This window comes from Sciurus carolinensis, chromosome 11 (assembly GCF_902686445.1).
Source record: "Sciurus carolinensis chromosome 11, mSciCar1.2, whole genome shotgun sequence".
Lineage (NCBI taxonomy): Eukaryota > Metazoa > Chordata > Mammalia > Rodentia > Sciuridae > Sciurus > Sciurus carolinensis.
Genome location: NC_062223.1, coordinates 73,898,609 through 73,920,013, shown reverse-complemented (window position 1 = coordinate 73,920,013; position 21,405 = coordinate 73,898,609). Strand labels below are relative to the sequence as shown.

Below are 21,405 nucleotides of genomic sequence, written 5' to 3'. Positions count from 1 at the left end.
CCTCCAATTCTGATTTTAATAGCAACATTTTGGAAGACAGTATTAAGAAAAAAGTCTTCTTTAACAAAAATGCAACTCAGATCCTTTAAAGATGAACCTGGTGGGGGGAATCTTCAAGTGGAAAGGGAAGACAGGACGGTGTATCTCCATTCCCTATTTTTTATATTATTATTCTGTTTATTTTTCACTGTACAATGAAGACCCTGGAGTAGTCATGGTTGAGTTATTACTTCCCATTTTGCCATCCAGCAAATTGTTTCCACTGATAGTCTGCTGCATTCTGAAACAAGGATAGTTCATCTAAAGAATACTTGCTAAAGGTTTAAGCATGACAAAAGACAATAGACACAAGAGTGAAATAAAGTTAGATAATTTGGCTCAAAAAGGTGATTTCCTCTTCAGAATTTCCAATCATTTCACTTGCAGGAAAGAAGATATACCTGTATTTTTTTTCTTCAAAACAAACTCCACAGAGAAGAAATAATTGTTTTTCTTCTGGTCATGGGGCTTGGAGGGGAAGATTGAAGGTAAAACCTTGAAAAGACTACATTTGCCTACGTTAATGAAAGATGACAACGTTGTTCTGAGAGTTTTCATTTGCTTTCTTGTCAACCATCTGATTCAGGCAGGAATATTTTTAGTGCCCTCATTGTATCAATGGGGAAATTGATGTTCCATGGGGACCAGTGAATTGCATTAAGACATAAAAACTCAAAAAAAAAAAAAAGTGAATTTTCATGCCCAATTCTACATTGTGTGAAAGGACTATTAGACCAGTAAGTTATTTCTAAAGTCTTGCATTTTCTAGAGGAAGTATTTACTCCTCTTTGTTACAAACCCCAATGTTTTTGGAGAACTCTTCTGTCAATCAAGTTCATGGCTTTAATTCCAATAGTTCTTGCTCCTTGTCCTGGTCAAGTTGTCACTGTGTCTGTGTAGTGGAAGCAGGAGTGTGTGGGGGGAGTCCCTAAACAGTGACTTGTTTGGGAAATGATATGATTAGCACTGGAATCACTAGGATATCTAAGAGACACTTTAGGAAGAGAAGCAGCTGAGAACTTCTAGGAGCCTGTGACATAATGTCAGGACTTGTTACCACAGTCCAGAGTCAAGAGCAAGAGGGATCACTGCATACGGCCAGTGGCTCATATGGCTGGCCAGGAAGCAAGGGTAGGGGAAGAATGAGTTCACAGAAAGTGAGGAGAGCACATAGGTGAATACAACACATCCCAAGGACTTTGAGCTGTCCTGCAGGGGAAGTTTGTCACACTGATGATTGCATAACACCACCATGAAAGAGGACAGTAAAGATCCTACAGCTTGGGTATGGCCTTGAGGTCCACCCAAGAAGCCCACAAGCCAGACACAGCACTTTCAAGAATGGGTTGGCCACTGCCCAGTAGTGAACTGGGCAGGAAATGAGATCAACACCCTTGAGGAGAGTACTAGTCAGATCCAAAGGGGCAGGCAAGTTTGGGAGGCAGGGAGTATAGAGGGGAGCAGGGCACATGGTCACTCAGAATTTTCTGGCTATACTGAGTAGCACAGAGGCCTACCTGAAGAGAGAGAGCATAGAAGCAGCATATCCAACTTCTTGTACTGGAACTCAGAAGAATGAGGGTTTGGGGAATTAGTGAGGTCCAGGCAAGTGGTAGCTAATAGAAATGGGAACATAAGCTGGGTTTTTGCAAGTGATTGTCACTTTGAACTATATAGAGGATCAACTATGGTTCAGAAGGGCCTTAACTTTGGAGTTGAGAAAAAGAATGAAAAGAGATTTTTTAAAAATGAGGAAAATGATCTAAATCATTGTAAACAAAAATTGCAGACACCCTTAAAATATAAAAGGAATAAAAATGTATGAAAATCTTCAATAAAATTGTCATCTTTAAAGAGTTTTAAAAAACATTGTTAACACTTTGACATTAATTCTTCTGTTTTTTTTTGACTTTTTGAAAATAATTTAAAAAAAAATTTTAATTTTTACTTGTTCTAATTAGAAGTCAACCCCAAAAAAACAAAGGCCAAATGTTTTCTCTGATATGTGGATGAATAGAGACACTTTGGATCTTCTGGATTTTCAATATGCATTTGTGTGTGGGCTTCTGCATGAACACATAAGTGTGTCTGTGTTGTATTTGGAATTCTTTTGGAGGCAAACATAGATGGATAATAGATGAGTTAGACATACACATTTTAAAAATTTTCCAGGAATGTAGTCAGCATCTTAGATTTTGGAAGGAGTTCCAAGTCTGTGATAGTGAATATGACCAGGACAAAGACTCGTGGCTGTGATCCTAAATGACTTTACTGTTTTGTGAATGAAAATATATCCACTCCCACCACTCTCACCCCTTTCTCATGTTTCCCAACAAGTACTAAAATCCAGAAACTGGCAATATTAGACCAGATTTCGGGTGATTTACTTTATAAATACTCATTGGGTTTCCTTGGAAGGGACTGGAGGAAAAAGTAGGAAGAAGGAGAATGCTGCTTCCTCTAGGAGATTTGGTTGGAACATCAGGATATGTTCTAGACAAACCTTCATTACATGCTTTTCACATGGACATCCTTTTTACCTTCTCTGTGTCCTTTGTTTGGATCCTCCTGTCTCTAACCCTACAATCTCAGCCATTCAGATCTTTGCTGGGTCTTGGAGAAGTCAGAATAATAGTAAAACTCTGTATCAAAGTTGTTTCTATGATTTTTCCAGGTTTTATCCAGAAATGTTTCCTTTTTAAAATTTTTAAAAATTTTTAAAAAATCTTTTTTATTTTTATTTTTTAAAATTTGATTCATTGTACACAAATGGTATGATTACAGAAATGTTTCTTAATGTGTCTTATGTTCTCCATTCTGACTGCCAACACGGGGGCCCAGATACTCACCTCCTACAGGGGCAGTTGCCACAGCCTCCGTACTGCTCTCCTTATCTTTAACATCTTTGCTTCAGTCCTAAATCCCATGTAACTTCCACAAGTTTTTCTAAATACATCTCTGATTATTTTACTCGCCTGCTTGGAATCCATTACAGATTGCCTCTCAAGTAGCATCCAAACATCTTAGAATAACAGTAGGTTATTATATAGCAGGTTCCCTTTCTTACCTGTCCTCATCCTATTTTTTCATCACACTTTTTCAACATATTGTGTGTTCTGATACTTTACAATACTTTCTGTCTCTCAATGTTTCATGGACTTTAAATTCTCTGTTTCACTGTTTATTTTGTTTGAATTGACTGCTACAATTTTTCTCTTAGTAATACTGCAGAAAATGAAGCTCTTGGTGATTCATTAGGACCCCAAAGCCTTCATTCTGTAGTGTTCCCAGACCTCTTTTTCAACTTTACGACTGGACCATTTCTAGTTCACAAGAATTGGAGAGAGCCTACTGTCACCATCATATCTACTCAGGTTAATAAACTACCTATTCCATTTCTTAAGTTGCAATAAGATCCCCTTGGATGTGATGGGCACACACGAGGAGTGTCATCCCCCTCCATTGTGTATGGTTTTTTGGAAACAGGCAAACCTGAATTTGGGAGAGAGGTATGTTATACCATTGGTTTAGGGTTTCAGTGTGGATGTACATGATCTCTCTCTTACACATGAAACTCTCAAAGTTGGTCTTGCCTGGAATTGTATAGGTTTTTATTTTAGACTTGATTCAAAGAAGGCAAAACTGATACAGAATAAAATTGCGATCTTGCCTTTTACACTCCTAAGGGGGCTAAAGGGGATGCAGGGTTTTTAACTCCAGCTAAGTTAAAGTGAAGGATATGGGTATGGAGAATCTTGACATCTGAAATAAGGTCTTTGAAGAGAGAGCAATTTTCAATGTCAGCTTTCACTGTGGAAACTGACAGGCAAGAGAGTCTTGTGGATAAATGGACATTCCTAAAGGAAGTTTCAAGAAGAACCAGTGCTAAGGCATATAGCACCATATCATCTGATCAACACATTTATTTATTCACTTATTCAATAAACATTTATGGAAGAAAAAGCAAATTAGATAAGGCAATAAGTCAGGGAGGCAAGGGCTAAGGAGAAGAATAAGACAGAGAACCTAACCTTAGGAAACTTCTAGTTTCTACACAGTCTCTTAATAGTAATCTTGTGAGCTAGCTTCCTGACTCCAAAGCATCTCTTAATTTCTGCCACTGGAGTTGTAGGATGGAATGGTGTTATTAGATAAAGAACTTTAATTGATTAGTTCTCCTGGATCCAGTCTTGTGCAATGTCCAACAAACTTCTAATAAAAATGCAAAATAGTAACTTATTTTATAATAAAATATTTAATAAGTGATTTTTATGTATTAGGTACAAGCCAAACTGTGTAGCATAGTTTGTGCAATTCTGTACAAACTGGTCACCTACCTTTCTGGCTTCACTCTCTCCCATAAGATTATAAGCTCTGGAGGTATTGCTCAGTCTTTAATCCTCCTTACTTCTTTACAAAGTAAATGCTAGACATGGATTTATAATATAACTGAACCTTATGGTATTCCCAGTGTCTTAGCATGGACTAGGTACTTTTAGTGCTTGCTGAGCCTAACAGGTTCCCATGAAGCTACAGAAATATTTCACTAGTCTTTCTCTGTTATTTATGCATATTAATTATACAGAATAGTAAGTTTCATTGTGACATATTTGTACATACACATAACATCATTTGATTCATTTCACTTTCTAGTACCTCCTCTTGCCTACTTCCTTCCTCTGCCTAGTCTTCTTCCTCTACTTTATTGGTTTTCTATTTTCACGAGATCCTTTTGTCCCTCTTCTAGCTTCCACATATGACAGAAAATATGTGACACTTATCTTTCTGAGTCTGGTAATTTCACTTAATAAACTGCTTTCCAGTTTCATCCATTTTCCTGCAAATGACATAATTTCATCCTTCTTTATGCTGAGAAAAACTCCGTTGTGCATATATCCACCATATTTTCTTTATCCATTTATCTGCTGATGTATGTATAGGTTAGTTCTATAATTTGGATATTGTGAATTGTGCTACTAAAAACATGGGAATGCAAGTATCCACCATCTTTAATTATTTAGATAAATGTTAAGGAATGGTAAATCTGGATTGTATGGTAGTTATATTTTTAGTTCTCTGAGGAACTCCCACACTGATTTCTAAAGTGGCTATACTAATTCACATTCCTGACAACAGGGTATATGGATTCCTTCCCTGTCGCCACATCTTCACTAGTGTTTTGGTTATTTGTAATTTTGATGATTGCCATTCTGATGGAGTGAGATGGAATCTCATTATGGTTTTGATTTGTGTTTCCCTGATGGCTAAAGAGGTTCAACATTTTTTCATGTAATTCTTGGCCATTTGTATTTCTTTGTGACAAGTGTCTCTTTGTTTCATTTGTCCAGAAATTTAATGGTTTAGTGTGTGTGTGTGTGTGTGTGTGTGTGTGTGTGTGTGTGTGTATGTGTGTGTGCTGAGTTTTTTGAGTTCTTTATATATTCTAAATATTAATGCTCTGTTAGGAGAGAAGCTTGCAAAGATCTTCTCCCATTCTGTAAGTTCTCTTTTCAGGCTATCATTTCCTTTGTATAACAGTCTTTAATTTAACACAAAGTCTGTTATATCTTAAGTTTCACCACCCTTGTCCTCTCTTCCTCAACACCCTGAGCATGGCTCCCCTGATGGGCTTGGACTTGACGCTGTAGATGACGGGGTTGAGCACAGGAGGCACCACCAGGTACACATAGGCAACCAGAGCATGTACAATGTGAGGCAGGTGCCTCCCAAAACGGTGGATCATGGACACACCTATGACTGGGATGTAGAAAACCAGAACGGCCAAGATATGAGAAACACAAGTGTTGAGGGCCCGGGCACGCTCCCTGGGAGAGGCCAGCCCCATCACTGTGTGAAGAATAAGGGTGTAGGACAGGACAATAAGCAAGGAGTCCACCCCCACGGTGGACAGAACCACATAGAGCCCATACAGGATGTTGACAGTGATGTCAGCACAGGCCCTTTTCATGACATCGGCATGGAAACAGAATGAGTGGGACAGGAGGATCTTGCCAGGGCAGTAGTTCAGTCGTTTCAGCAGGAAGGGAACTGGGAAGAGGGACAGAGTGGCTCGAGCCACAATGGCCATCCCAATCTTGACGATGACATTGTTCGTGAGGACAGTTGCATAGCGCAAGGGGTTGGAGATGGCCACAAAGCGGTCAAATGACATGGCCAGGAGCACTGAGGACTCCACGACAGAAAAAGAGTGCAGGAAGAACATCTGGACCAGACAGGTATTGAAACCAATGAGCCGATGGTCAAACCAGAGCACAGCCAGGGTTGTGGGCAGTGTGGACAAGGTGAGGCCCACATCTGAGAGGGCCAGCATGGACAGGAAGTAGTACATGGGCTGGTGCAGGCTGGGAGTCCTCCTCACAGCCAGGAGGATGAGGCAGTTTCCAGTGAGCGCCACAGTGTACATGGAGGAGAAGGGGATGGAGATCCAACCATGAAAGTCCTCCAGCCCTGGGATGCCAATCATGAGGAAAGCAGGTGGCTGAAAGAAGGAGATGTTGACATAGGACTGGGAAAGAAGCATCCTTGGAAGGCAACTGAGGGGTCTAGAGAGATATAAACTCTTCAGTCTGAACAGATGATCTTGGATGACAAAAAAGAAAAAGCTGGTGCTGAATCTTAAGTTTAAAAACCAAGTTTCAGAGCTGATTCTACCTTTTGCTGATGTGTGTAAAAAGGCATAATAATGATAATGATTAAATCTTCATATGCTATCATCTTATATTCAAGTTAATATATTAGTACATTTGTTTTTATTTTTTTCATTTCATCATAAATGTCAAAACTCTCATTTGAAGATCTGACCCCTTTCAATCCCAGGATTTGGCCCTTATGGCCATGTCAGTGCTACTTCCATGACCTTATATTGCAGAACATTAGTATCGCTAGGGTTGACACTGGGTCTGAGATGGTGCAATGAGATTCTATCTTCCAGGAAATAGTAATTAGAGTTCAGATAATCTAGTAAGGATCTACTTTTTGCTCAAATTGAGGATGTGCTCTTTCCACATGAATAGATGGAAATGAAGAATGCCTGTTTGGAAAAAGACAAGGACAATGGATTCAGATCAGCAGAGAGGAGCATGGAAGGGTAAGAATTCATGCGGCCCTATAAGCAGAGTCTGAGAGAGTGAGGGGTTGCTGTGCTTTTTCTAAAGTCAGTTATTCCTGAGGCCGTTTGTTTATCTTGCCCTTGACTTTTCTATAATACACTTCTGATATGTAATAAATTCCATGACTTATGATTAAGAATTTTGGGCCAAATTTCCCCATACTAAGAATCAACAGAGACTTTCTATAAGGCCATTTTTTTTTTCATGGTACAGGTGAGGAAACAGTGTAGGGAGCTGCAGAGATTGACCTCTGGTGACTGTCTCCTCTATTGTAGTCTTGGAGTTTGAATAAATGCGTGTCTGATTCCAAATTTAATCCTCTTTCCTCTGATGGTGGCCTCTTCTGTTGGTACAAAGTATGTGAAAAATCACCTGAAGTGCAAGACACCACAGACATGATTTTTTATTGTATTGTCTAACACTTTATGTTTCTGTTTCTTTCATTGTATATGAATCATTTAATCTTCACAGTTATTCTTAAATGTAGACCCAAAAGATTACTATTCCTACTTTTGGGATGATATAACTAAGGTTCAGGGAAATACTTGTCTGTGTTACTCCTCTGCTTAAAATTCTTCAAGGGTTCCCTTGTGCACTCTGGCAAAATGCTTGGGATATGGCCCACACACTCCGTCCGTGATCTAGTGCCTGCCTAGTCTCCACTGCATGCCAGACTAGTTTTTGCTCAGGAATCTGTAGCTATGCTGATTTTATTTCGGTTTTTTTAGATGGGACAAGTTACTTCTGTTTGGGATTTCTGCTATCTCTACTCACCTCTTGCTTTTGGCATGGCTGGCTCCTCATTCTTCAAGATCTTAAACATCTTCTCAGAGCCATTTAGGTAACCCTCACCAAGTAGATGCCCTGAGCCACACACCCATTCAGTATCCTCACTAAATATTCTTAGTTTCCTTTATAACACTCAGTTCATTTTTTAATTTTATGATTATGTCTTCCTGTGATTTTTTTTCTCTTTCTCTCACATTAGATGGTAAGATCCATGAATACAGCAGCCATATGGTTTTGTTTGCTGACACATAATTCTTATATAGTGCAGTGCCTGGAACAAAGGAAATTATCAGTCAATATTTGCTTGTTTGAATGAATAAATAATAGAATGAATAGCCAAGCCTATAAACACATGAAGGAAGAGGAAGGCAGGATAAGTTGTGCTTCCCCAGGCTTTAAATATTAAGTTCAGTGCTGGCTTGGAAGATGAAGGAAATGAAGCCCCATAATTGGAAATCATGAATTATATACTTGGGATGAACTTGACACAAGTTAAAAATATAGGTGATTTTACACAGAAGAAATTTCCAAGAAAGGTTTTAGTTAAATTTTCTGAAAAAATGGATTTTTATCAAATCAACGAGTCTGAAATATTTGATCTATCCATAACCTACTCTGAGATTTCTGGTGTGGATGCCCATAATAAAAAACATCCTTACATAAAGAAAATGTGCTATATATACACAATGGAGTATTACTCAGTCATAAAGAAGAATTACTTTATGACATTTGCTGGCAAATGGATGGATCTGGAGACTTTCATGCTAAGTGAAATAATCCAACCCCCCAAATCCAAAGGTCAAATGTTTTCACCTATTTGTAGAAGCTAACCCACAATAAGTGGGAAGGATAAAAGTTCAGTGGAGTAAGCAATGGGTATTGAAGGAAAGGGAGAGAGGATGGGAAAAGGAAAGATAGTGGAATGAATCTGACAGAACTTTCCTAAGTACATACATGAATACACCACAGTGAAACTCACCATCCACAAGAAATTAATTAAAATAAAACTATAGGTAAATGGTAGAAAGATCAATAGAGGGAAGGAGTAGCAGGTGGGGAAAAGAAAGAGAAGAAGAGGCTCAGTTGGAGGGTAGTTCTGAGCTAGACATGATATACTCCATGCTTTTATTATGAGTTCAAGTTGGATTCTATTGTCATGTGTAACTAAAAAGAACCAATAAAAAAAAAGAAGCATCCTTACAGCTCACTGTCAGAGGATCTGATAGGATTAAGGCTGATGAATGTTTCCTGAGCAATTCATTTTCTCTGACCAATATCTGTACTCTTCTTCCCTTTGTTCAGTCCCTAAGTAAACTGCTCATAATTTCATCATTTCTCTTATAGTTTTCTTAGGCAGCTGCTTTGCTGTCATCATTGCCCTCAACTTATACCACCATATCCCTCCTCTCCCCTGACCCTTCCTATAGCTTTCTCAAGTTGTCTCAACCATCTTAATCTTAGTTACGCCTTTAAATTGTCACCCCCCTGCTCCACTGTTTTTGTCATCCTCATTTCTATGCCAGTCCATCTGTGTCTTCGGCTGGAGCTCAGCACTGGCACTCACTTTGCAAGACTCTGGAACTGGGATGTCTGAGATGACCGCAGCTGAAGAGACCCTGAGACTTTCTCTCCATGTCTCACTGTGGTTGAAGAAACAAACACTAACAGACAGCATGAAGCAGATGAAATGAATTTCAACACTTTTTACAATGTCAAGAGAGAAGAGACTGTGAATTCAGCCCTGTACTGTGTCATTGTATTATGGTGGGTATATATGATACATATAAAGAATTCAATCTTTGAGGAACAATAAATTTGATAATTCTACTATCTTTTTAATGATTTCATGTGGTATATATGCAGCAATAACTTCAATATACTGTCCCTCAGCTGCAATGCAGCATTGTGTGGTAGAGCTAACTTTCTTGATTTGTGCATATGAAGACAGAGAAATCAAATCTAGACAATCAAGTGTCTTATTAAATTGGAAGGGCAATTCAATCTTGGTTCTATTTGACACCAATTACCTTGTTTTTTCAAATGAACTGCACTGTTTATCACAGATTGTGCTATGTACCAGGATCACTTTCTCCTCATGGTTCTCAATTTCCTCATTTGTAAAACCAGGGACTTGAACTAGATTCTGTCTTTTGAATTCTGGCATTTGGTGATTACAATATCCACTGTTCCTAAAATACAATTCTCTTTCACTTTCTTACTGCTTCACTTGGCTCTGAATTTTATCCTTCCGGGTCTCTTTCCCTTAAGAATTCTTTGCTCATTCATTCATTCATCCATTTTCTCTTCTTTTGTGTTTTTTTCTGATACAAACCCATGAGTGTTTTCCTTTCTTTCTGTTTATCAATTCATGACTTTAGAAAACCCTACATGTACATTTTTCACAATAATTTCTGATTTCTCTCTTTTCTCAACAGTTTGAATTTTCCAAAACCAGTATGTCTGATTCTTATTGATAGAGTTCTGCTTAAAAACATGTGGTACATATGATGGTTAATTTTGTGTCAACTTGGCTAAGTGGTGCTATACAGCTTTTGGTCAAACACTATTCTAGATGTTGCTGTGAAGGTATTTTTTAATATGTGATTATCAAACTAGTAGACTTTGAATAAAGGCAATTACCCTCTCTAATGTGGGTGAACCTCATCTAATTATTTGAGGGAAAAGACTGAGGTCCTCTGAGGAAGAAGGAATTCTGTTCCAAATTGCTTTCAAACTCCAGACGGTAACATCAACTTTTCCCTGAGTTTCTAGGCTGCCCAGGGTATTTCAGATATGTCAGCCCACACAACTGCACAAGCCAATGCCTTAAAAGCTCATTCTGCCCCTACCTCCCACCCCATTTATTTGTTCTATTTTTCTTAAGATCTCGATTAATATACAATACCTATTAAATATTCAATCATTTTAATGAAAGTATAAAAAATTCCCTGGAGAAATCTGTAGACCATACTTATATGTTGCTGTCATGAACATTTAAATTTCTTCTAAAATACTAGTCCAGTAGGGACTCTGGTCCCTCAACCATAACTACTTTAGGTCCACCAATATAGGCATCTTGATTTGAAGTAGTGTCAGGGCTTCTGAGCCCTTGCCTGAGCTACTTCATCCATTAACCACAGAAAGGGAACTAACCTTCTTGGTCTTTTTTTTTTTTCCTCTTATGCAAAGCATGTAACTGCCAGTTCGTGATATTCAATACCTAGGTTTCTTTATTTGCCTGATACTTCTGCCTCTGTCACTTCTTTTTCTTTGACTATTCTTTTGGTGGAGGGGAGGGGGATCCCTCCAGCACTCTGGAAGTAGAGCACAGTGGGCCAGGATTACTTACCCTGGCTGCTGGTCTAGCTGTTCTCTTGTACCACATCTATAGAAGTCTAGGAACCCTGGAGAGCTAAGATGCTCTTTTATTCTGCAGCAGGAAAATGCAGTCAATCTCCAGGGAAAACAGGCTTTAGGTCACAGAGAAATTTCTTTCTGCTCAGCTTCACTCCTGGGTTGGCAATATTTGATGAGAGGGTAATGGGGCTGGAGGGAGCAATGAGTAGAAAGGAAAGCTTAGAGGTATTAGAGATGAGAGCAATCAGAACTCTCTACCTAGCCTTCTCCAAGACATTGCTTCTGGCAGGTTTTGTTGTTTCAGTGATCCAGTTATACTTTTCACCTTGGTTTTAGAAAGTATATCTTTCTACTTATTGGAAGGAGGCAGACTTAGTTGACCCTGGAATCAGACTGCATAGGGCTAACAATAGGTTAAAGATTCAGTAGGTGTCTGAGGAAGGAAGTAATGGATAAGAAGGAAAAAAACAACATGATGCACCAAAAGAGCTTCAAAACCCAAAGAAACATGATGTATCAGTATGGATGTTGAGATTGCTGAACAAGGTGTCAGAAATCAGCAAGTAGCAAACATTTGAATGCCCCAGTAAGACACTGTTTTGATTAACTCCTCAAACATTCATCAGCCTACCACTTTAGTGAAATTCTTACAGGTTCAGTAGTCTTTGCCCTGATGGTGAACCTTCTGCAAAGTAAGGACAGGTTATTGCTCCTTATCCTTCTTACCTACAGGAAAGAGGCCAGGGTTTGGGGCATTGGCACACTTCTTTAACCCCAGCTAATCAGGAGACTGAGGCAGGAAGATCACAAGTTTGAAGCCATCCTGGGCAACTTAGCAATCCCTATCTCAAGATAAAAAGTAAAAAACAAAAACAAAACAAAACAAAATCCAAAGAAAACAAAACAAAACAACAATAATAAAAAACTGGATTTGTAGTTTAGTGGTGGAATACCTTGGGGTACTGCAAGCAAAGAAAATGAAAGAAAAGAGGCTCAGCACTTGATAGTTTTCTTTGGATTTCAGAAATAGCACATAATACACTTAGAAATAATTCTGTGATTCACTTATCAGGTAATTCATCAGGCTGTTAGTTGTTAGAGGACCTAGAGCAAGAGAGGACTATGCAGCAGATCCAATCTGTGGGACAGGCAGTTTTGGTGTTAGTGTCATATAATCTAATAAAACCATTCCAGTTTTATCTGTGGTAGACAAAGACATTGTGTGGAGTCTCTATCAAGTCCAAATAAGAGATGATTTGGAGGTATTTAGACAAAAATAAGGGAAAAAAAAAACCCTCCCTCATGTGGAAGTGACTGCAAATTCGTCATCATTAGAATACAGAGCAGATGTAGTAAGTGTTTTATAAAAAACAGGATTCTTTTGGGATCCCATTTGCACTTCAGATGGTATCTGACCCATGAAACTAGAGTGTAGCTCATGTTCAAGAACAGATCCAGCACTCTTGCTTGGCACAGCCTGAAAAAGCTGTCCTTGTGCCAGTCTGGCCTTCTACTCCAACCTCACCCTCTGCCACCTCACGCTCTTCTCTCCTCATACTTAACCACTGTTTTCCCATGCAGGTAGGGTACTTACTCCCCGATTCGCAATGTCTGCTCCCTCTACATTTCTCCACTTCCCCATACCACTTCACATCCCTTCATCAGCAAAGTGTGCCTCTTTTTTTTTTTTTTTTTTCTAAGTTGAATCAGAACACTTCGGAACTCTGTGCTCCTGTTTCTCCCACCTCATTCCTCTGTTCTTACCCAATATCATTACCTTGTTACTGGTCATTGTATTTCCTTACTTATTTCTCTCTCTACTCTAATGGATTATGTGAGCCCTAAAGGCAAAAAATTATGTCTTATTCATTTCTGAGGCTTCAGAATCTTAAATAAACACAAATAAAATATTTTTTTGATGAAAGAACAATGAATAATGAATACACTAAAAAGAATGGAATATCTTTATTTACATTTACTATATTTCATGGGTCACTTAATGTACAATGATCCTCACAATACTGCCAGCTAGTAATAGTTTCCATTTAATCATAGAAGGAACTAAATAATATATGGGTAAATAACTTGTTCCTGTGCTTGCCTAGCACTTTAATATTGTGCTTATTACATTGTATTAAACATTTACCCATGTGTCTATTTTGTATGTATAATCAGATTTGAGCTTTTGAGGGGCAAGTTATCATAGAAATCATTGTTGAGATCCTGGTACCTAGCATAGCACAAGAAAATAGTTGTCATGAACAAAATGCATGTCAAATAAATAGTATAATAGATGAAGAAAAATAATTTTTCAGGACTAGAAGGTAGCTCAGTGGTATAGCACTTGCCTGGAATGTATGAGTCCCTGAGTTGGATTCCCCAGAACATATAACCTTGTAAAACCATGGTGCTTGTTGTATCTAATTAGACAAAATCATTGTACCACACAAACAAAATAATAATAACAAATTTTCACCATAATCTGATACCTCCCTTCCCACATACATATAATGAGGCTGCAGGTAGGACTTGATTAACTAGCCAGGAGTTGGCTGTTTAATTTTTATTTTTTTGCCTGGGGGGTGGGTTAGCAACTCTTTCAGGGCTCCAAGTTCTGCAAACATTCTACATCATCAGCTCTGGTCTCTCTTCCTCAACACCCTGAGCATGGCCCCCCTGATGGGCTTGGACTTGACGCTGTAGATGACGGGGTTGAGCACAGGAGGCACCACCAGGTACACATAGGCAACCAGAGCATGTACAATGTGAGGCAGGTGCCTCCCAAAACGGTGGATCATGGACACACCTATGACTGGGATGTAGAAAACCAGGACGGCCAAGATATGAGAAACACAAGTGTTGAGGGCCCGGGCACGCTCCCTGGGAGAGGCCAGCCCCATCACTGTGTGAAGAATAAGGGTGTAGGACAGGACAATAAGCAAGGAGTCCACCCCCACGGTGGACAGAACCACATAGAGCCCATACAGGATGTTGACAGTGATGTCAGCACAGGCCCTTTTCATGACATCGGCATGGAAACAGAATGAGTGGGACAGGAGGATCTTGCCAGGGCAGTAGTTCAGTCGTTTCAGCAGGAAGGGACCTGGGAGGAGGGACAGAGTGGCTCGAGCCACAATGGCCATCCCAATCTTGATGATGACATTGTTCGTGAGGACAGTTGCATAGCGCAAGGGGTTGGAGATGGCCACAAAGCGGTCAAATGACATGGCCAGGAGCACTGAGGACTCCACTACAGAAAAAGAGTGCAGGAAGAACATCTGGACCAGACAGGTATTGAAACCAATGAGCCGATGGTCAAACCAGAGCACAGCCAGGGTTGTGGGCAGTGTGGACAAGGTGAGGCCCACATCTGAGAGGGCCAGCATGGACAGGAAGTAGTACATGGGCTGGTGCAGGCTGGGAGTCCTCCTCACAGCCAGGAGGATGAGGCAGTTTCCAGTGAGCGCCACAGTGTACATGGAGGAGAAGGGGATGGAGATCCAACCATGAAAGTCCTCCAGCCCTGGGATGCCAATCATGAGGAAAGCAGGTGGCTGAAAGAAGGAGATGTTGACATAGGACTGGGAAAGAAGCATCCTTGGAAGGCAGCTGAGGGGTCTAGAGAGATGTGACCTCTCCAATCTGGGAAGAAATGTAAGGGAGAAAAGATAAAGTTATTGACAAAAACAACTCTGATATCTGGTAACATGGGTGTAAGCAGAATAGCAAATATGATGGACATGAAGCAGATTAAAAATAAAACATAGTTCCATTCTAAAGAAAAATGGGTAGAAATATGCTATAAACCCAATGATTCCAAAAGTATCACATCACTGTGTGAAATACTGTTTTGCCTTCCATTGAACAAGGCAATGCTTTCTTTAAATATATGCAAACTAATTTTGAGGAGCCCAATGAATAATACTCCATTTTGAACAGCAAATAGTGACTTCATGGAGATAGACTGCAAACATATGTGGACATCCAAAGGGTAGATATTAGGGACTTATTTTTCTTTTCTACAATTCATTTTTTAAGTCAGAGAAAACAATAAACAAGCAAACAAGAATATAAAAAATAGCTTGAAGGCAGATCAATTAAAAAAAACACAAGAGAAACAGTCACTCTTACAACTTTTAGCACACATATAAAAACATGCCAAAAAGAAAAATAGATCTGTGAGCTAAAGCTTTATTATGATCACTGAAGTCTACAGTTAATGCCAAATCTGGCAGTGTAATCAGCTCACTCTGAAGGAATGGTAAAAATGACCAAAAGTTTTTGTAGTGTGGGAATAGAAGGACGTAGGGGGTTGGCAAGCTTTGGTCATTTGTGCCTATAGGGTAGAAGATTGTGTATGTATTTGTAGATTTTTTTTGGTGGAGGTACCAGGGATTGAACTCAGGGGCACTCAACCACTGAGCCAAATCCCCAGCCCCGCCTTTTTTAGTTTCTTTTCTTTTTTTTTTTTTTTTTTGTATTTTATTTAGAGACAGGGTCTCAATGAGTTTCTTAGTAACTTGCTTTTGCTGCGGCTGCCTTGGAACTCGTGATTCTCCTGCCTCAGCCTCCCAAGTCACTGGGATTTCAGGTGTGTGCCACTGTGCCTGGCTTATATTAGTAGATTTTTAAAGAACACGCAGTAAAGTTACTGGTGGTGTTTTTCCAGTCACAAAGATGAGCAAAGAACAAAGAAGTTCCAATACAAAATTTGTATGGATCTTTTTTAAACCAAAAGAGACAAAACAAGGTAACAATATGTCAAAATAACTTTTTGAGGTAAAGAATTATTAAAGGAAAGAGGAAAATTATATATACAATTTTTCTAAATACTTTTAAAAGTTAAAGAAATCATGTACCAGATTAAAATTTTTGATATTAGGGGATAAAATTGAATTGATAATAAAGGGAGAAAATGAAAATCAAAATAGTAATGCAAAAGAAAATAATTTATAAAATCCAATATAAAACTGAAATTTTCTTATTACAAAATGACATTCTGTTTAAAACACTCAGAAATATGGAGAATGTGGTTGGGGATAAACAAAAAACTCCCTAAATGATAAAAAATATTAGAGTATGAGATATATTGAATATAGTGGAATTATAAACATAACATGTATTCCTGAAGAGAACTAAAATAAAAATGAAAGAAATAGGTGATATATTCCAATGTATAATAACATATTTTTATGAAAAATTAAGAAAATCTTTATACACATATCATTAACATATATCAGAAAATAAACACTAATCTTTGCAAATATTGATATATTTAGACATAGTTATTGTATTGAAAGGATCAACAAAAATCCTACGAATACCCTGGTTAGTAGCAAAAATATCTCAAAGAAAAAAAGAACAAAAAAATAAACCAAAATAAAGATTGATATGTATGGAGACTTGTGGAAAAGTGGATATAATCTGAGTATCCTTAACATGTCTAGAAAATTGTTCTGAGAGAAATACAGAAGAAAAATACACAGAATACTATTTGTAGTGTGAACTAACATTTTAGGATAACTCTTTTGATTAATTAAGTGAAGGTCTTTTGGAATGGAGACTTTCAGGATAAGGACTAAAGGATGTGTGTTTAAAATCAAACGAGTTAGTTAAAATGTTGTCATTATGAAGCTGAGTCTGGAACAGCAGAACACACTCAAGAAGAGAAAACAAAGGCAAACGAGCAGCTTAGAAGCAAGGAGCACAGATGCTTAGATGTGGTCTCTAGCCTTCTGCTGAAAGGAGTCAGGTGTTCTTTGGTAAATGGATAATTTCAAACTTTGTGCTAGAAACACATCAAATAAATTTGAACACCTTTCAATACAAGAAAATGGGGTTAACTTTAAATAGCTGGTGTTGTTTTCCAAAGGTCAACTTGAAGAGGCTTCCACTTGCCAAATATGGGTTTACTGAGCATCAATGAGAATAACTGCAATGGAATGAAATACATTAAATGTGTGCCCATTTGTCACTCTTCATTGGTCAGTGAACACTGATAAATAGCCTACTCTTATTCTACAACCTACTGCATGATATAAACAAAGAATGGAAATTTTCTCTTTATATAAGAATTAGAGCTAATACAAATGACAAAACTGGTTATTTTACCAAAATAAGAAGTCTGACTCAAAATTAACTATCGGTTTATAGAAAATATAGGAGAGAGCAAGCAATTAATCATGCTAAAAATTACCAGCAGATACAATCAGAAAAATTCAATGGAGTTTTATTCAGTCATAAAGTTTTCTCTGATATGTGGATGCTAAATCACAATAATGAGGGGATAGGGAAGAATAGAGTTACCTTATAATAGGTAGAGGGGAGTGAAGGGAGGGGAACAAGGATGGGGGTAGGAATGATAGTAGAGTGAAACAGACATTATTACCTCATGTACATGTATGACTGCATGACTGATGTGATCCTACAATATGTATAATCAGAAAAATGAGAAATTATACTCTATTTGTGTATGATCTATCAATATGTACAAATGCATTCTACTGTCATGTATAACTAATTAGAACAAATAAAATAATTTAAAAAAGAAGAATGAATGAAGTTATGTCATTTGCAGGAAAATGGATGGACCTGGAAACCCTGATTTTGAATGAAGTACATCAGATACAGAGAGAGAGGTATTCTGTTTTCTCTCATATGGAAATTAGTAGGAAAAATCAGGAGAAAAAGGGATACCAGAAGGGAATTATTAGGGTAGAGGAAGGGGGCCACGGGTGGGGAGGCTGGGAGGGTAGGGGAGATTTGGGGAATAAAGTTGATCAAATCACTTTTTTAGGTGATATTGTATATACAAATATGCCACAGTGAAACCCACCATTCTATATAAATAATACACCAAAAAACATACACCACCCCACACACGAAGTACAAACCCAATGAATCTGAGAGGACAAAATGCCAGTTTCTTCCACAAATAAGTTATAATAAAATAAAACAATGAAGAGGGAAAACCTATTGAATTAAAGTGACCTCACTCCTATCAACTAAGTGCAATGTGTAGACTTTGTTAGGATCTTGTTTAGAGCAAATTAAATGTAAAAAAGTATACAAACTAACAAAGAAAAATATTTTTAACAGAATAATCAATAAAATGTGAATAAATACTGGTTGAAGGTTGTAATATCTGAAAATATTTTAAAACTACAGAATGACACAGTGGCTTAGACTGATTTAAAAATTATTGGAACCCTTATGACTGCGAGAGTGGCTAGGAGCTAAAGATTATGGCAGCTGGAAATGGTATACAAAGATCCATTTTATCCTTTCTCTAATTTTGAGTACTTAAAATTGTTTGTATAAAACATTAGTAAAATCAATAGCATCCTCTATAACAAGTAACATTAATGGAAAGAGTTAAATAAGGACATAAGTGCAAAAATTTATCTCCACTCTTTCCAAAATCTCATTTAAGTGATAGTAAAAAAAGGAAAGTTATTAACTCACAAAGAATAGGATGGGATAAAAGGGATGCAAACACATTATGGTTTATGGGTAAAAATAGGAAGAGTGGTAAGGAACTGGCAGAAATGGTCTAATTTCTTATAGATAGGTTACACCACAGATCCACTTCAAAAGAAATAACAGGATCTTCCATTCTGGCAGAAGACAGAATATTTCCTGGAAAAACTTCACTAGGAAGGCTGTGGACCCAGACATGCCAGACTGAAACCAAAGATACACAGTATTGAAAACAAGTGACTTGAAGAAAGATGAAACTGCTGAGCTCTCCTCACTTCGTTCAGGGTCCCCACCTGAGGTCACAGAGTCTTCCGCCCTCCCAGGTGGAAGAACATGACCAGGAATGCTTTTGGAAAAATGCAAGTCCAGACAAAGGGAGATAAGATGCTGAACCAGTGCTGAGAATGGCACTCTGAAGAGAATGGAAGAGAACTGCACACATCCACTCATTTACTCCATGAGGAGCATCTCTCCCTGAAGATAAGGTCTGGGATTCCGATTTATATCTGAGCTATAAAAACTTTAGGACCTTGGGAAGGCAGCCTCCTTCAGCCCCTCTTCTTGCAATAAGACTACTGTCTCTCATTGTTCTAGATTGCATATTTCTCCTTCTTTTCTTTTATATCTAGCTCTTTCCCACTGATACTGCCATCTGAGCTGAGATACGGTAGCCATCCATCTGGGAAGTGGAAGAGGGGATGTGTTGAAGCCCCAGGTACTCACCCTGGCTGTTGTTCCAGACTGCCCTGACACTCACATCCTTCAGGAGCCCAGGGTGTCTGCAACAGAGGGATTGAGTTTTATCTCACTACACAGGACACCTTGGCAGAGCACCTGTCTTCAGGGAAGGCTAAGCATGAGCCACAGAGGAGTAATTCCACTCAGGTCCTGTGGGGTGGGAAAGCTGAGGCTGGATTTGAAATCATGGGCCAAGTGTTTGGAAGAATGAGACCCATATAAGGGAAAGGGAGCCCAGAATCATAAGTTGGTATAATATTCCACCAAATTAAGTTGTCTTTGGAGACTCTTAGCTTCAATGGTCTGAAAGAATTTGAAATCCTTCAAAGATAATATTCCTGAAGCCTCCTCTGAGCCAGACCACAAGATTAGTTCTACAGGAACTTGCAGTTTTTTTTTTTTTTTTCTTTGCAGAAGGCAGGGATATGGGGAGATATGGTAGGGAGCCCAGTGTTGACCTAACCTAGCGTAAGGGAGTCAGGGAGAGCTTTAGAGGAAGTGGTGAGTGTACAGATTCTGAAAGGCTCCAAGGTCCTGTGGAAAATTCTGAGCTATCATTCTGGGACAGGTACCAGGACTGAGGACTCGAATCCCTTGAAGGAAGTTAGCACAGATTCTGCCCACATTCCTCCCTGTGAAGTTAGCACAGATTCTGCCCACATTCCTCCCTGTGACTGACCCACTGAATCAAGCAGGTTCAAAAAGGAGAGAATTTGGACAAAGGAAGAAAAAGAATTACAGGCCAGTAATTCTGGATTCAAATTCTTCACTTGGTTTGTCACTACATACAAATTACTTTTCCATCCTGTCTCACTTCCTAGAGAACTTCCATAATAGCTCAGGCCTCAGCTCTTGGCTAAATCAAACGAGACCATGGCCAGTCACCTGGAACTACTTTCTATGGGTGTATTTGACTACTCTCATCTTTGACTTAGGCAACACTGTCCTAGGCTGAATGGGACCTGGCCTTGTTACCTTTATCTTTATGAGGAGATAAGTAAACTTACAAAAAAATCACAAAATGTTTTACATTTATATCAAAGGCTTGAGTGAGACCTTAGAGACACTTCATAATTATTTTCTTTCAATTTTTGGATCATCACCATTTTTCTCAGACTCTTTATCCAGACTGCTCACTCTTCTCTTAGTAGCTAATTTGGTATTGCTCCCATTTCACACAGAAAGTGGACCTTTCCTAAACTTCCTGCCCAACCCATCTGCTGTCTTATTTATTTCCATTCCTATCTGCACACCCTGTCAGACAGACATGAACATGTTGCTTCAAGCAAACTCCCTTTCTACCACTTTACTTCTTTGTTAACTGCCTATGACTTGCAGAAAAAAAGAATTGTGAATACCATATCATGACACTGAAAATTCTTTAAGATTTTTTAAAAATAAAAATAAAGATTATTAGGTATAGTTGGTTGTGGATTCTCATGTACTTCTAATTCAAAAAGATACCATGTGTACTTTCCCCAACTTCCTCAGTGGTGATATCTTGCAAAACAATAACACAATGTCAAGATAAGCATATTGAAGGTCCAAAAGGAAGGTACACCAGCATAATAAAGACCATCTATGGCAAGCCCATAGCTAATATTATCCTTTATTGTGAAAAACTGAGAGCATTTCCTCTAAGCTCATGGGAAAAACAAGGATGCCCATCTTGCCTCTTATGTTTAACATAATACTGAGAGTATCAACCAGAGGAATTAGACAAGATAACAAAAGGTATCTGAATATAAAAGGAAGAAGGAAAAGTGTCTGTTTGCAGATTAATTTATAGAAAACCCTAAATATTCCACCAAAAAATTGCCAAACTAGTAAGTGAACTCATCAAAGTTGCCAGATACAAAAAAAAAAAAATCAG

General features: G+C 38.5%; 2 protein-coding genes across 2 annotated transcripts; both read right to left on the bottom strand.

The window, feature by feature from the left end:
- Nucleotides 1-5,614: 5,614 nt before the first annotated feature.
- LOC124959584 (olfactory receptor 51I2-like) lies at nt 5,615-6,580 on the bottom strand. Its single transcript, XM_047517989.1, has one exon. The coding sequence runs from the start codon at nt 6,578-6,580 to the stop codon at nt 5,615-5,617; it is 966 nt and encodes a 321-aa protein (XP_047373945.1).
- Nucleotides 6,581-13,948: 7,368 nt separating this feature from the next.
- Nucleotides 13,949-14,911, bottom strand: LOC124960160 (olfactory receptor 51I2-like). Its single transcript, XM_047518732.1, has one exon. The coding sequence runs from the start codon at nt 14,909-14,911 to the stop codon at nt 13,949-13,951; it is 963 nt and encodes a 320-aa protein (XP_047374688.1).
- Nucleotides 14,912-21,405: the final 6,494 nt, after the last annotated feature.